Source organism: Apus apus, chromosome 9 (assembly GCF_020740795.1).
Source record: "Apus apus isolate bApuApu2 chromosome 9, bApuApu2.pri.cur, whole genome shotgun sequence".
Taxonomy (NCBI): Eukaryota; Metazoa; Chordata; class Aves; order Apodiformes; family Apodidae; genus Apus; species Apus apus.
This window is the reverse complement of record NC_067290.1, coordinates 777,477-793,585: the sequence shown is the minus strand read 5'-3', so window position 1 is coordinate 793,585 and position 16,109 is coordinate 777,477. Positions and strand designations below refer to the sequence as shown.

At 48.9% G+C, this 16,109-nt stretch overlaps 1 protein-coding gene across 1 annotated transcript in view; it reads left to right on the top strand.

The window, feature by feature from the left end:
- The first annotated feature begins 8,327 nt into the window (after window positions 1–8,327).
- Window positions 8,328–16,109, top strand: part of SUSD3 (sushi domain containing 3) — a 33,744-nt gene continuing 25,962 nt past the window's right edge. The window contains exon 1 of the mRNA XM_051627744.1: window positions 8,328–8,541. Within this exon, the coding sequence (XP_051483704.1) occupies window positions 8,457–8,541 (85 nt within the window). The 5' untranslated portion in view covers window positions 8,328–8,456. The remainder of the gene's footprint in view (window positions 8,542–16,109) is intronic.

The window sequence follows — 16,109 nt, the reverse complement described above, 5'->3', positions numbered from 1 at the left end:
TGGAATGCAATTGTCACTGGAAAACCTTTTGTACAACTTCAAGAACCCTGCACATGTCTACAGATACCTTCACCAAGCTCTGCTGGCTGGGGGAACATTTGCCTGCAGGAACAGGAACATTCTGCTTTTGCAGTCAGGAAAACATTTTTGTATTTATGTATTTTGCTACTCAACCAGCTCCTGAGCTCTGCATTGACCTCTATAGTTGACCTGAATCCCAGAGTAGGAAGTGAAACTGCAAACCAGGAATAATTTCCCATCTTCATTCCTCCTTTTTACTCTCTCAGTGGCCAAGTGGCTGGGATGCTCCAGTCTGTGGGGCTGGAGCTCTCCATACACCTGTGCACTGTGTTGGCTGTTGTCCTTAATTCCTGTGGAGCTCTATGCTGAGTGACTTGTTCAGTCACACTCATTTTCTTCATTACTGGTCGTGTATGAAATTGAAGTTTTCCTCCTTCCTGTCAATTCTCTCATTTTGACAACAGAAATGCTATTTCTGAACCATTCCAGAGCCTTGAGAGAGGCCCAGCAGGAGTTAGTCATTCCTTCTTGCTAACCAGGTTAACAGGATGACCTGCCTGCCTTTTGTAGGAACTAAAACCAAAGCAAAAAAAGCTCAGTTTTCATTGTATTATTTGATTTTCTTCACTTTCTTTTTACGCATTATCTAATTCTTTTCCCTCTCATGTGCTGTTATTCTTCCAATGTTTAGGTTGGAAGCATCTGAGTTCCTGTGGGTGTCTGGCATGGGACTGTGGTCAAGAAGACCACACTGGATAAAGATGAGTCTTCCAACACTGCTTCCCTTGAAACTTGAGAACAATCTTCTGGAGGCTTTGGGCAAGTTTTTCCAGAGATGTTTTTTGCCTTTTTCAGCTTTTGATATTTCATTCATGCCCATGGTATCATTTGCAGATCTGCTCTTTTTGTTGCTCTGTATTAACACGTGCCTGTTTGACTTTTGGGGTGACAGGGATGAGTTCCATCAGCTGTGATCAGAGGGCAAAAGGAACCAGCTGGCCAGGCACAAGGTAGTGCTGCTAACGAGTACATGAGTTGTTTTCTCCTGACAAACTGGTTAGGTCTCCTGGCACTGCCTCCACACATTCCTGTGAGACTGGTGGTGCTGGAGAGCTGTGGCCAAAGCCCAGCTGTTCTCCACAAGCTCCAGAAAGCCATGGCATGACTTGCAGAGTGAAACCTTTTCTGTCAACTGTGCACCTGGCAGACTTGGGTCAGAAAGACTCCTCTTCTTCTTGTCTTTTTAATCAGATGTAAGTTCTTTCTCACTTTAATCAGAAGGACTGGAGACCATCTAACTTAGTAGCCCTTGTTAATATAATTCAATACACAGGTAGGTCTGACAACAATGCACGTCAGTCGTAGCACAGGTTCTTTGCTTCAGGCCAAATATTTAAGCTATAGTTCTTCTGTTCATGCTATTACAGGGTAGGGTCTTACAAATGGTTATTAATGAAAACTGCCTACATAAATTGGCCTGCATAAAGCATAACTGTACTTTATACAGAGTAATAAACAGAGAGTAAGTAGATGCACCAGACACACTCCAGCCAGCAGCAAATGTATAACTTGCATTTTCAGAAGTTGCTGATGTCTCTCGACATAACTCCTGTCAGGAATAGATTGCCTTCATTACTGTACTCATTAAAAATCAGCACCTGAGGTTTCATGGAGGCTCAAGGTACAGAGACTGAGTGAATGCACTGAAGTAAAAGGTACTAATTACAGGAGGGAAGGCAGAAGTTTGGGAGTGCTGCCAGATCACACCGTGTGTTTTGGATGACTGTAGCTCCAGGGGTTAGCTTGTGGTGCAAAAATAAAATGAACATAAATATCCTAATAATTACTTTCCTTGTCTTTGAAATCAGACTGACAAGTCCTGTGGGGGAAATAACTCCTTTAACGAGCCCTTGCAAAGGTGATGACTGCTGGGTTTCTTCTTGCTGGTCTAAATTTGAACTTACAGGAGTACATTGTGTCTGTCCTGGCTACTTTTGTTTTCAAGAGAAAAAACCAGGGCCTAGAAGTTTGCATTTATGTTCAGTTTAAGCAAAATAAGACCATTCAGGAATACATTTCATGTCTTTGCTCAGAATCCATCTTAGCAGAAGGTGTCATGTGTGGTAAGATGTAAAGGTTCAAACTCAACTGCAGTTGGAACCCAAGGAATGAACTTTACCCATCATCTTGGGGATAATTTGAAAATTATCACTTGAACTTAGAGTTTATTTGTGAGCCTGTCAGCATCCTCTTCTTTATATGCTTTAAAATAGGCCATCTCACTTCTGCTGATAACAGTATTAACATATATAAATCCTGCTATGGCATCAGAGTCAAATATCCTGTCATCCTCAAGGACTGTGTCCCATAACTTCTCCATCTTAAACTCTACATTTGCTCACATCATCTCAGCCCCGAGGCTGGTTTTGCTAGTCTGAGGAAGAAGAACCTGGTGATGGGGGCTGCAAATGCAGAAACCCAAGCTCAGTCCTGAATGCTGAGTAGAAGGTGTCACTGAGCTGCTGTCATTGTGATTTCTTCTGCCTCTCTCTGGTAGTCAACAGGAGGGAAGGGATCGTGATCTCTGAGAGACCAGTCCCCCCTTACAGGGTGAACTCTGCTACTTGTTGCTATGTGGCTGTGCAGAAAACTGCTTCTGTCTCACATCAGCAGTGCTCTGATTCTCACAGCAGATCTGCTTTCCAAGAGCTCTAGGTCTGGAGAGGAAAACCCCCCTGCCTACTCACATTTTTATCCACCATACAGTCATACAATCCCTCTGCTTCATACATCACAGCATCTTTTATTGAAAGTGGCTCCTGATTTTTTGAAGTGTTCACATTCCGATCTTAACTATAACAGTACAAAAAAAATATTTTAAAAATCTAATTTGCCAGAGCAAGTCTCAGTCTGAACAGTACCCCCTTGTCTGCAAGTCCCGTACTTTGGGGTGTTCATATCAAGGACACCTGATGTGAATTTAGCTCAGTTCCAAATCCTGTGGGAATGCAGTTTTCTACTTTCAATTGTCCGTCTTCCAAGGGATGGGAGTGAGGGAACCTGAAATTTAGCCTTTTCAGGTGCTCTCTGCTGGGTGCCTCCAGACTCTGGTGGCCGTGGGGGCTCCCATCTCTTCTCCAGGTATTTTGTTCCTCACCTTTGGTTTAGCTCTTTCCCAGATAACAGCTCTCAGCTCCTTCCAGGCACAATGCCCAGCTTGGGAGCCTCTGCTCTTCTCTGAGCCCTCAGCCAGGCACCATCCTCACCCCTGCAATCTGCTGACACTTTTTCATGGCCTGTCCTCTGGCTTCTCTGTCCTGCTGGAAGCCTGCAAATGTCACACATGCACATATGTATTTTTTTAATGATCCACTTGCTTTCTGTCTCTCCTTTCCCAGTTCTTCCCATCATTCTGTACTATTTCCCATTCCTTTATGTGTATTTATTCCAATACTGTGCTGCTTAAAACCATCTCTACCAGCTCAAAGCTGATATTTGAGCTTAAATGGGGATAGTAAAAGCTCAGCTACCCCGAGGCTGCTTCTCAGCCCTTTCTCAAATGTTTGTAGCAGGGCCCAGGGCTGTCAAACCCCAGGGTGAGATGTACTGTGCAGGTTTGTAATGTAGGGATTTGCATGTTTTTACCATTTATTTGGTTTCCTTATTCCTATAATCAGCACCAACAATTTAAATGGGGAAACAGAACAATCATGGTTTACTTTCCTTTATAATGCAATGAAATTAAGCAGGAGAAGAAAGTGTGATAAATGCCAGATTACCTTGGGCATCAAATCCCAAACCAGACATGAATCCACAAGGCCATGGCTGTTTAACCCTAACCATGCTGGTTAGCTCCCAACAATGCTGGAGGGCAGAGTTTGGGTACAAGTGTACCCAGCAACATTTCATCTTCTATTGAAGACATAAATGGTTGTTCTCAGAGTGTTTGTTTTTCTAAGCTACTGGCAAAACAGCACGTATATTGTTGCCACTTGGCCTGTCACACTGTATCTATTCATTTCTATTACAGAGGCAATAAAAATGTTCCCTCTTCAAATTAGCTGAACATTTTCAGGCTCTGGTGGGGCAAACATAGCTGTGTGTTGCTGTGTTTTTTATACAGCATTGCTCTATGCTTAATAGTAGGATATGAAAATAGCTCTTGAGCTAAGGCCCCAGGTTGCATTTACCACCTCCCTAACATCTGGCTACATCTCTTGTGGGGAAAAGTGTAGGGTCAGTTGACAAAAGGCAAATACATGTTTTTTTTGCAGCCCGTGAGCAGGTCACTTGTTCTCAACCATGAGCTGTCACTGCAGGAGCACAGCAGAGCTGTGTGCCCAGGAGAGTGGGTGGAGGAGCTGACCTGGAGTTTGGCATGGGCCTGCAGCTTGCCCCTGGCAGAAGTGACTCTCCAGATTCTTGTGTGTGGTTTTCATCACTGCAAAACCAGATTGGTTTGCCTCAGCCTGAGCAGTGCCCATCATTGCTCCCCTCTGCTGGCAAAAGCAGCTCTTTATCCCCTCTTGTTTAATTTGTGCAAGGTCCTTTTCTGCTGTGCCATAGGTGTTTGAGGTCCTTTGAGAAGAGATTTTGCTGCAAGTCCTTCTATGAAAACCCATGTAGAAAACAGCAGCTAGATTTTCCCTGTGTTCTGGCCCATTGACTTCTTTAAATATCTCCAGAGGATTTTTGAGAAATAACTTACTTCCATTTATAAACCCCATGTTGGCCTTTCCCCAGTATATTAAATGCCTTAATGTGTTCACTGATCATATTTGCTAAAACATTTTCTATTATTGTGGCTGGTACCAATTTCAGGCATACCAACCAGCAGTTTCTGAGGTCTCATCTGAAAGAAATCTTTTTAAAAGACTGGTGTCACATTCCCTCTATTTCGGACCTTGGATAATCAAGGAGATTTTAAGTGAGAGGTTATACACAACTGTTAACCATTAGTTTGGTTATTTCATCTGGAGTTTCTTCTGCCCTCTTGCTCAGTGCCACCCACACTTCTTCTTTGTCTGTATGTTCCACAACATCCTTTACCAACACTCAGACCGTGTTGTGCATCCCCTCAAAGAGGGGCTCTGGCTTTCCTCTCTACTTTCCTACAGGGCAAGCAAAGCATTAATTTAGTCTTTCTGCTATGACCTTATCTTCTCTGTTTCTTTCCGATCCTGACTGAGGACCCCACCAGTTCTCTGGCAGACAGAATTTCTGCCTGGAGGGCATCAAAGACAAATTTATTCTTTGTTTTGATGCTTTTTGTGAATTGTTCTTCCACCTTTCTCCTGCTTCTTGTGTCTTTCACGTTTAATCTGTCAGATTTTCTGCTTTTCTCATGTGAGTGCATCTTCAGATTTTCAAAGTGTACCCACTTGCTTCTAACAACCTTCTCTATCAGCTGCTCGGTCCTGCCAGCTTATCCTTTCTGTTCCTTCTCAAGTCCATGCTGATGAGCAGCTGTGTCTGGGCGTCCAGCTCAGTGGCCAGCTGTCTTGGGTCTGTCTGGGTGGAGTTTACTCTCTTTGCTCTTGCTCAAGGGCTGTTTTCTAGCAAGGTTCCTTTCCCCAGCTCCCCTTTCTGAGGTCAGGACAGTGGGGGTGAATTGTTGGGCTCCTGTTGCTCTTGCAAAGAGGTTGGATCCTGAATATGTAAGAGAAGCTTGAAGATGACAGTCTGAGGTGGATGGTGTGCTCTGGGTCAGGTCAGTTCTCCTCTGGAAGGTACTTAAACAGCTGCTCAATACAGCAGCCCTTGATTGCATCTGAAAATGCAGTCTCCCAGGCAGACCTTGAGCACACATAAGGAGTGAAAGCCATCAGGGTCTGTTGTGGCTGAAAGAACAGGTGAGGGCTTCAGGTTCCAGTTTCACACAGCCTGGGCTGGCACAACAGCTCCCTGCTGATGCCTGGCTGTGGTTTGCCTGGGTTAGCAGGTTTTGCTGGCACACCTTGCTGTCAGAGCCAGCAGAGGGGTAGGGGTGAAACCTTTAGCTGGGCGGAGGAGGAGGAGCTGGGGGGCAGTGAGACCATCTCCCTTGGGCAGCAGCATGGCAGTGATTCAGGAGTGCCCTGGGGACAGGAACAGTTCATACAACTCAATGGGTTGGTGCACTGTCACTTCTAAGGGTCTGGTTCTTCCTTCAGCATTCTAATCAGGGAGTTTAGCAGGAACACCTGTGCTTGTGTTACCTGAGTAACCAGAAACCTCTGGCTGAGAGCTGCTACCCCTCTCCTCAGGAGTTATTGGATGACATGATTGCTCCAGGCAGCTGAGCAAGGGTCAAGCTTCGCTGCCTCGGGCTGAGGGACTGGTGCTCAGCCAGGTCCTGCAGCCCAGGAGGAGAAAGGGGTCACAGCAGAGGCACCCCAGGGCTGGCTGCAGGGGGCAGAGAGCCAGGGACAGGCCAGCTGCTGCCATGGGGCTGGGGAGTGGACAGATCTGCCTTGGGGCCTGTGCTGCTCAGCCCCTGGCACACCTCAGCCAGCCCTGCTGCCCAGGGTTGGAAGGAAGGCAGTGCCTCTGGGCAGCTCAGAAACCCAGCAGTGAAACAATCCCTAAGCAAAGCCAACAGGGGCTGGAGCAGCTCTGCTCTGGAGCCGGGCTGGGAGAGTTGGGGTGTTCAGCCTGGAGAAGAGAAGGTTCCAGGGAGACCTGAGAGCAGCCTCCAGTGCCTGAAGGGGCTCCAGGAAAGCTGGGGAGGGGCTTTTCACCAGAGAGGGCAGTGATAGGACAAGGGGTGATGGTTTTAAACTGAGAGAGGGGATTTAGGCTAGATATTAGAATGAAATTCTTCATTACGAAGGTGGTGAGGAACTGGAATGGGTCGCCCAGGGCAAAGGAGAACTAAATGTTGGCATGAGGTGAGTGGGAGTCAGATGCTGCCTCTGAACTTGCTTCTGTAGGTGCCTGTAAGAAAAGATTTTACTTGCAACACTGTTGTGTTCAACCTTTATTGTACAACAGCAGTTGCAGTAACAATGGCTTAAGGAAAAAATTGCTTCTCTGCTTTTGGTATTCCTCTGGCTTCACAGACACGAAGGGCTTTGTGGCAGGAGCTATTATATTTCCTTGTTGACTTAGATTTATGAGGATTTGGCATTACTGGAAATACAAACCCAATTTGTAAACAGCAGCATTTTCAAAAAAAGCTGTTCTTTTGCTATAGTGTGACCAAGTCCTGCCTTAAAATGCCTTTTAATTGTAGAGCTGGAAAGAACAGTCCTTTATATCTGCAATATTTCTATCACCCCCCTGCCAAATAGTGTGACAGGAAAGAGTGCCATGCCCAGCAGCACGGAGTGGCTGTGCCACCCCTACCCGTGGGTATGACCCTGCCCCACTGGGTGTTGGCAGAAGAGCTACAGGAGATTTTTCTCAGCCTATTTGGGTTTGGTGCATGTTGGAATTTCATCTCTCTGATCTGCTCCTGGAGACTTTTTCATGCAATTCTGTCTGAAAATAATAGTGAGAGAGTAGAACAAGCAGAGTGAGTGTGAATAGGCACAGGGCTGGGTGTGGGCCCCAGCCCACGAGCTCAGCACCCACATCAGATCCTTCAGCAGGGCCTGCTGCTCCTCCTCTTGCTTTTCCTGGACACACTGTGCAAACCCCTGAAGTACTTTCCTGAGTCTCCTGTCAGCAAAGCGGTGACCTCCCCAAACACTGCGGAGACCCAGGCTCGCTCTGTGGGAAGTGCTGCTGGGGTAACAAGCCACCGTGGGTGACAGGGCCAGGACGTGACAGGCACAACACTGCACAGAGAGCACGGGTGAGGCGCTGGCTTTCCTGGAATGCCCTCTGCTGTTCCAGCTCCCAGGTAGGATGGTGATAGATCTTGGCACTATCCAGTGATTTTAGTTTCGGATCCCAGTGAGAACAGCTGTAACTTCGAAGCCCCTAAGCGGGCACGTAGCTGAGAGATGCAGCTCCTGGCGTGGGCAGTGCCTGGAGCAGGCTGACCCACCTGAGGCACGGGGGGCTGGGCAGGGGGGGCACGGGGGGGGCGGGCAGCCCCCTGCCCGGCATCGCGGGGCCGTGCCCCTCCCCTCCAAGCTGCTCCGGGGACCGTGCGGGGCGGGAAAGGACCGCGGTGCCGGGGGGGGCAGCCCCCCCAGCAGCGGCCGGGAAAGCCGCTCCGGGGCGCTCGGCTCCCGCCAGCCCCGGAGCAGCCGCCGCCGCCCGCGTCCCTCCGCGTCCCTCCGCGTCCCTCCGCGTCCCTCCGCCCGCCTCCTCCCTCCGGGCTCCCCTGCTCGGCGGGGCCGGCTGAGGGGCCGCTGCGGCTGCTCCCCCGGGGCGGCGGCCCAGCCCAGCCCCCCGGCCCAGCCCGGCCCCCCGGCCCGGCCCCCGCGCAGGGCGGGCGGAGGCGGAGCAGCTGCACCTGCCGGGCCGTGCGGGGCGGTGCGGGGCCGTGCGGGGCTGGCGGGGCGATGCCGGCGGCCACGGCGCCGGGGCTGGACGTGCCGCGCTCTGCCGCGCCCGGGCGGGACAGCGGGGACCCCCGCGGATACACAGGTAGGAGCGCGGCCCCGGTCCCGGCTCCGCAGGGTCCCGCATCGATCCGCGCACAAGTTCTCTCCCGCGCCGCAGCGGGAGGTGCCAGCGGGGGCAGCGCCGGACCCTGGGCAGGATGCGGGACCTTCCCGCCTAGGTAATGCGGGGCACGGGGGGCAGGATGCGGGAGCCCCTGGACAGAGATGTGTGTCCCCCAGGAAGGGACCCGGGACACCCGGCAATGGTTGCGTTACCCCCCCCGCTTTATCTCCGTGCCCGCTCCCGCGCCTTTCCCCGCGGCTGCGAGGGGCCAGCGGGGCCGCCTCGACCTCCCCCTGAAATTCCCGGGGTCCCAACGCCCCGGGGCCGGGGTCCCGCCCCGCCGGAGGGGACTTGCCAGGGCTGCGTCCTGGGAGCCCAGCGGGGACCCACGGCTCCTGCCCTGCCCGCCCCGGGCTGCGGGGCCATCCCGGGCACCCCCGGGATGAGTGTCCGAGCAGGGCTCCTGCAGCAGCCCTTCCCCTCCCCCGGGTCACCCCGCAGGGGCTGCTGGAGCCCGGGGAACCACTTGGGGGGACGGGCCTGGCAGGCTGCAGCTCGCCTGGGCCTCCGCTGTGGTTTAATTGCTCCTTAATGGGAAGCTCTGGGTTTAATTAATGGGAGCGTGGAGCCGGCTGGCGTGAGTGGGCGCGGGGGGCTGCGGTGGCAGCGGGCCCGGCTGCTGGGATCCCGAGGGACACGGCACCGGTCTGCTCGCAGCCTGTTGGAAGCTGCTGGTCCTCAAAGAGAAATGATCTCTAGAGACATGTAAATTGGGCAGAAAATTAAGATATCGGTGTTGAGTGGAACAGGATAAAACACTGGAGAGTGAAACAAGAAACCAGTCAAAGCTTCTTGGCTTCCATTTACTCTCTTCCCTCACAGTTTTGTTACTCAGTTTGGTCGCGTGGATCATAAAACGTTCCTTCCAAACCTCCTTGGGTCGAATTTGTCCCGGTAACCTAATCATCATGGGACAGAGGGCCCGGACCTGGAGGGGCGGGATGTGCACGGGGTGAGGGGCAGGGACCCCGCTCCTGAATTCGGGGAGCTCCTCCTGCCCCACCTGTCCCGGGGGGTGAATTCGCTCCTGGTTCTGCCAGGCCGTGTCACTGACCTGCTTTTGTTATGCTGATAGAAACAAGCGAACGGGCTTGGGCTAAGAGGGGCTCAATGCCTTGAACTGCATGCATTGGATGTGCTTAATTGTGCATTTAACTGGAATTTAATGGAGCTGTTAATTTCAAAAATGTGAAAGAAATTCTGGAAAAGGTACTTGGAGAATTAACAACTCACACACAAATGTAGACCCTATGACCCTGATGCTAATATTACCAATCATTGACTTTTTTCTTCTCTAATATCATGCGTATTTGGCTGCTTTTATTTGTTGATGTTGAATGTTTTTTTGTTGTGATGATTCTTCTGGGCCTCGGTTCACCCACAATGAGATTTGGAAGTGGCATGTCCCCTGTTCCACACATCCTTTCTGTTCCTGCCTGGGCTAATCCTGCCCTGTGTAGATCTGTGTCAAAACACACAAATGTTGGATCCACAAGAAAAAATAATTGGCATTCAGATTAGAAATCCACCTTCAATTAATCCCTCAGATATCTGCAAATCTGGCTTCTCTCAGCCATGTCTCCAAGCAGAACAATAAACACTACTTTTTCCAGACAAACTGCACCTAAACTGTGGAGCAGGAGTTCTCAGTAAGGTTCTAAATTGGAGCAAAAAGGGAATATGCAGGACCAGGGCATGGCTGTGCCTGCTCGTAGCTGCTGCATCTCTTGCAGCACCAGCAGAGGTGCTGGAGGCACGCAGGGATTTGCCCGAATTTTGCTGGGTGTCAGGCTGCCTCATCCCTCTCCTTTCGTTGCCCTGTTACTTTGTGGAAGTTTGTCTCGGCCTTCACCATCTGTGCAGATTTCACCTTTGTTGAATATCCATTTGTTACTATGAATGTATTGAGTTAGGTGAATGTGCTGCTGTTAAATTGGAGTGGATTAGGTAGCTACAGTTATGACTCCTTCTTCTATAATTGTTCAGGATGCTTAATGTAAATGTGACCGTGTTATTTATGCAGCAGTTTTTGTTGGAGAAGTGACCTCTAGAGAAAGCTGATGACAACTGTTTTACAGTATCTTGTGTTGTTATTATTGGTGATCATTTTCAGCCTGCTTTGATGCCCCCCTTGTAAAATTTCAGGCTGTGAGGAACAGGGTGGTGATAAAGATTTACGTGGACAAAGTCCCTCACACATGCCTTTTGCAGAGGATGAAGAAAAAAATGTGGCAAGTTTTCCATTTGAATTAAAGCCTGAGAGAGAGAGAAGTTAAATGAAGGCACAGCCTGATGCCTGTAGCACTCAGGAGGTCTTACAGCTTCCTGAAGCACAGCTGTGAATCTCCAGCACCCTCTGCTTTTCCTGGTCTCGCCTGCTTTCTGAGGACTGGCTTCTCCCTCTGACAGCCTCACCTTGAGCAGGGACAATGACACTAACCTGTGCTTGAGGAGGTTCAGCAGAGCACTTGCAAAAGGGGGAGCCTGGCTTGCACCTTGGGAGGGGGAAAGAGCACAGAACATGTCTTGAAGCTGAGAAGAAGGCTTCTTCAGTCCAGCTTCTTACATTTTCAAATGATACAGCTGCTTCTGTGTGTTCCACATCATGCTGTGGTTGTTTTGCTGTCACAGCAGCATTACAGCATTATTGCCTTCCTGCAGTAGTTTACTGTGGACAGATACTCATCGACCACCTCTTGCCAGGCTCATTATATTATCTGGAAGAGCCTCTGAAATTCTGAAATGCTCACATCAGTGGTGACCTGAGGGCAGCTGCTGTGAAGCGGGTGCTACTGCCAGCCCAGCCACTGCATCGCTGCTGAGCTGCTGCTGCCTCTGGAGCTGCTCAGATTATATTGGGGGCTCTTTGGCTGAAACAGGAAAAAGAGGGGTGACAAAGGTAAAGGAGTGCTGTTACTTTTGGTCTGTGTGTTGATGAAGCTGGTGGCTCCGGCCCTCTCTTTTTCCAGGACAGTACTTTGGGGTTTTGCTCTGATTCCTTCCTCACTCCTCAATACAATCCTGTAGCTCTTTCAGACCAGGCAGCACATACTTCTATAAAGATGCATCTACACCCACATCAGTGCAGCCACAGACAAAGGGAATGTAGGAAAGAAATACAGAACCCAACAGAAACATTCATTATACCATGTTATAAATTAGTAGGTCTTTTGCTGCTGCTTTGTTTAATGTAGTTGTGGTTCTCCTTCATCCCTCTGCCTTCCCAAACCAGGGAAGAAGAGAGGCTGCCTGAGGTGAGGTGGAACATGCTGAGGATGCTGTGAATGCTACTACCTCCAGGCCAAGGTGTGGAAATTATCTAGCAGACATCACTTAAGGGAAGACACAATATCTCTGGCATAGGACAGACACAAGCTGTGGTTTGCTGGAGGATGAAGAGGTATTTGCTGGGTTATACTCTGGATGACTGTTATTGGCCAGAGTGAGATACAGGTACCAGGCTGGATGGATCTTTGGCATGACTCAAGGTGTCTGAGCTTTTGTTATGAGCAACTTGGTTTTTATGAAGTAAGTTTCCTTGCCGGGGAGAAACGGCGAAATCATGTGGCTGAGAACTTGCAGTTGCTCTCCCAGGAAAGCCAAAGCAATGCTGTTCTCCAAAGCCAAGAGCACTGCTGCTCTGCAGAAAGACTGCAAGGAGGTTTCTTGCCTTGTTCCTGTGATCCTAAGATGCAGCTCAGATTTTAGGCTTGGGGAAGAAACATTGATCCCAAATTTCCATTTCCACAGGAAGAAAGTGACACACCTTGGAATATATGGGCTTGTAATTTCTTCAGCATTTTCTCCTTCCTTTTTCTCCCATGAGGTCGAAGTGAAACCTTTTATTAAGTAAGGTAAAAGAAGTAACAGCTGCAGAATTTCAGCTGACTTGTGTTTTCTCCCATACTGCAAGATGCTAATCTTAGTCATTAGGTATTTGCACCAGGCATTGCTCCTGCTTTGAGGGAATGGTTTTTGTGCTTATCATTAAAAGTCTAGAATCATACAAAATAGAGAAGGAAAAGAGTTACTAGGCCTTCTGGCACAGTCCTCCACCATGCAAGATTGTTCCCTGTGGTATTCTCTTGTACTCTGAGCTACTTTTAAATTACCCAGGTTATAGAGATAAGTTATGTCTAGACTTCTGAATTTCAGCTACGGAATTAAGTGAGCTAAATGTTTTGGACCCAAAACATCGATATTTCAAAAATCATAAGTCAGCCTCAAAACATGGAAACAAGCCCAACCAAATGACAACAGATAACTCTGCACTTTCTGGGTTAGTTGTGGCCAGAGATATGGTCCATTTTAAGGGGCCAAACTGCCACGTGCTCCCTCCATGGCAGAGCCAGGAGGTCTTTGGACCTCTTCTAATGCGCATCTGTAGCTCTACAACAAAGAGAACTTCAACTGTGCTAAAAATTAGCAGTACTTAATTGCCACTGACTTTTTATGTGCCTGGCACTCCAGAGTCTTGCCTTCCGTAATCTGAGGGGGACAAACCAACATGTAGGACAGTTGCTAGTTTTCACTTAGGCATTTTATTGACACTCTGTCTTTCAAATGCAGTCGCAGATAAGCAAGCGTGTTATTCTGAGAAGCAGTTTTGGCCGGCTGAGTGGATCAAAAGATTGACAGAGACATGATTTTGCAGCCTGGGTGGAACTTTGCCTCTCACACGTTGTGGTTTGTTTCAAGACAACAGTGAGAAATGCAGAAGTTGCAGAATGAGCAAGTGCTTACCAAAATAAATCAATTCCTCTGTCTGCTGAGGGTCCTGGGGACAGGGTTGAGCTGGTGCCTGGTTGATGTAGAAGGTTGTGGCAGCAGAGCAGAGGCAGTGACCAGAGCAGAGGCAGTGACCAGAGCAGAGGCAGTGACCAGAGCAGAGGCTGTGACCAGAGCAGAGGTGCCAGCACGTGCAGCTGCTGCAGCCAAAATGGGAGCATCAGTGGCTGGTTTAACACCAGGGGAAGGGGACAGGCTGATTTCTGTCTTTTCCTCTGTTGGGCTAGGAAGAGACTATTATTATTTCTGGGATGAAATAAAGCCAAACATAGTGCTTCTCACATATACAAGTCTCCTAAGCAGAGTGTCTTGGATTGGGAATGATTTTGAGGAGAAGTGAAAATGGGGCCAGAAGCCGTGTTAGGTGAGGGAAGAGGTGGTGGACAACACCCAAGTGTATCCATGCACTGAGAAAGCATTTGGGAAGATGTTTTGGGCTGGGGCAGCTGGAGCAGGTGCAAAGGATGAGTTTTATTGTTTGTTTGATTCCTCCTGTTCAGGAAAGCAGAAATTTGCACCTTTGTGTAAAAGAGCAGAATTATACCCTGGAGAGTTTCTGCTTAGAACTGCAGTAATCTGCAAGACTATTTCATTGGGTCAAACGAGGTACCTGGGCTGGACACACAGGTTTCCCTTTGCTCAAAAAAGAGACGCCCCTGAAGCTGGTGGCAGTTTGGCACAGGCAAGAGGGAGCTCTGGTGTTTGGCCTGTTACTGCCAGTAAATACAGAAATATAGACAGGGATTAAGTTTTTCACTCATTTTAAATACAAATCAGAGACTATCCTTGTGCCATAATCTGACTGTCCGAAAGCTACCAGTGGTTTAGCTGAATTATCTGATGCAGATCATAGTTTCTTAGACAAGTAGCAGAAAGTGAAAGACATGGGGCTGCCCTCCTTTGGTCTACTCACTTCAGCTACTTGTCATTCTGTGTATAACTCACCTGCAATCATTGACTTATTTAATGAGAAAAAGTAAACACAATGGACTGGTTCCCTGTCCTCATACTGGCATCTCTGTCAATCTTCATGCACCTTTCACTGATCCCTATGGTTGGGGAGGCTGAGAGCAGATGTGCTGATTGACTCACACTGTTAATCATTGCCACGCTCAGACTGTTTCTGGCAGGATGTTGTGGGACTTTCACACAGGTTGCTGTTGTGTGGGTGGCCAGGCTGCCTGCACACCCCTCTGCTGCCATGGGTGAAGCCCAGGAACAGGAAAGCTGAACCCAGCAGCAAAAAAAAACCCCACCAAAACAATCCCCCCCCCCCAAAAAACATAGAGAAGAAAATAAAAAAGTTATAAAACTGCAGAGAAAGTTTTTATATCTGGCTGTTTGTTTCTGAGTCCATTAATGATTTCTATCACCAGAATAGATTGCATGCTATTTCTAACTCTTAGACTGATATCTAAAAAAATGAATTATTCACAGAAATTCTTGCTGACAGTAGGAATGCCAGGTCACAGCTCTGTGATGAGCACTCAGCAGCTTAACACAGCAAACCAAGTACAGAAGCATCTTCAGTTTGCAACTGGGAAGGAAAAAAGACTTGCAGGAGCCAAAACAGGCCAGCCAGCGGGAACAAATGCAGACAAGGTCTCTAGCTAGCATGAAGATGAGTTTTGCTTAACAGGATGGTTGGAAATTCCCCTAGAAAACTAAGAGACCTGTATTCAGGTCCATTTTAAAACAAGAAAGTGGTTTCAAAGGGAAGATGTTAAGAAATTTCTATATTCTTTACAAGTAAGTGCTTCGTGCAAATGTAATTCCTGTGTTTTGGGGTCTTTGGCCAAAAAGTTTGTAACCATCAAGTAGCAAGTACTTGTAGTCCACCTAAAATTTCACGTTGGGGTGGGTTCTCTAATGCCTGAAGTGGCTCTTGAGCAGCTCTGGACCCTTCCTGCTGGAGCAGTTTTCAGTCAAAGCAACATCAGTGCAGTGCTCAGCTCCTGTACCCCCATGGGCAGGGATTTCTGCCATCCACAGAGGCTACGTGCGGTCTGGCAAATGTCACATAGAAGCAAGAGGCCACAGGCCATCGGGGGCCATCTGCTGCTATCAGTGACCTTCATTGCTGGCTGCATCACCAAGGGACACCTGCTCTTACCAGCAGGCTCGTTGCGCTGAGCGTGTCTGCACGCAGCTGGACGCAGACCAGAGCCAAGGGTTGCTGCAGACAGATAACCCAGGGCTGTCACTGGCTGTGCAGGGAGCTGCACATGCTGCCTGGGGTGGTGGTGAGGACAGGGAGTGTGCCAGAATGCAGGCAGGGATGCTGCCCTGTTCCAGGGGGATGTGGCAAGAGGGTCCCCAGAGGGTGACTGAGTGACGGCAGCAGCAGCCTCTGCCTGGTTGGATTCTCCGGTGCCTTCATCCATCTGTGGCTCCCAACACACGTGCTTTCCCTGTGGAAAGAGGCTTGAGGTGTTCCTTGGCTTCTCCAGTGGGCAAGTTTTCAATAAAGCACTGAATTTCTACCCTGTTGCAACCATGTTAGAAGCAGGAGATGTCTGATCTTGCCAGGTCATTGTAGGCAGACTCATTTTTCCATCAGGTGTGCTCAGATCATAATTTTCTACCCTGCACCCTTTAAGTCCTGAGATCCTTAGCTTGGCTCTGCCCAGCTCTCCTGCTCCTCTGTGCAGCCCACGTGTGGTCACCAGAAGCACCAATGATTTAGGTATTGAATGTGT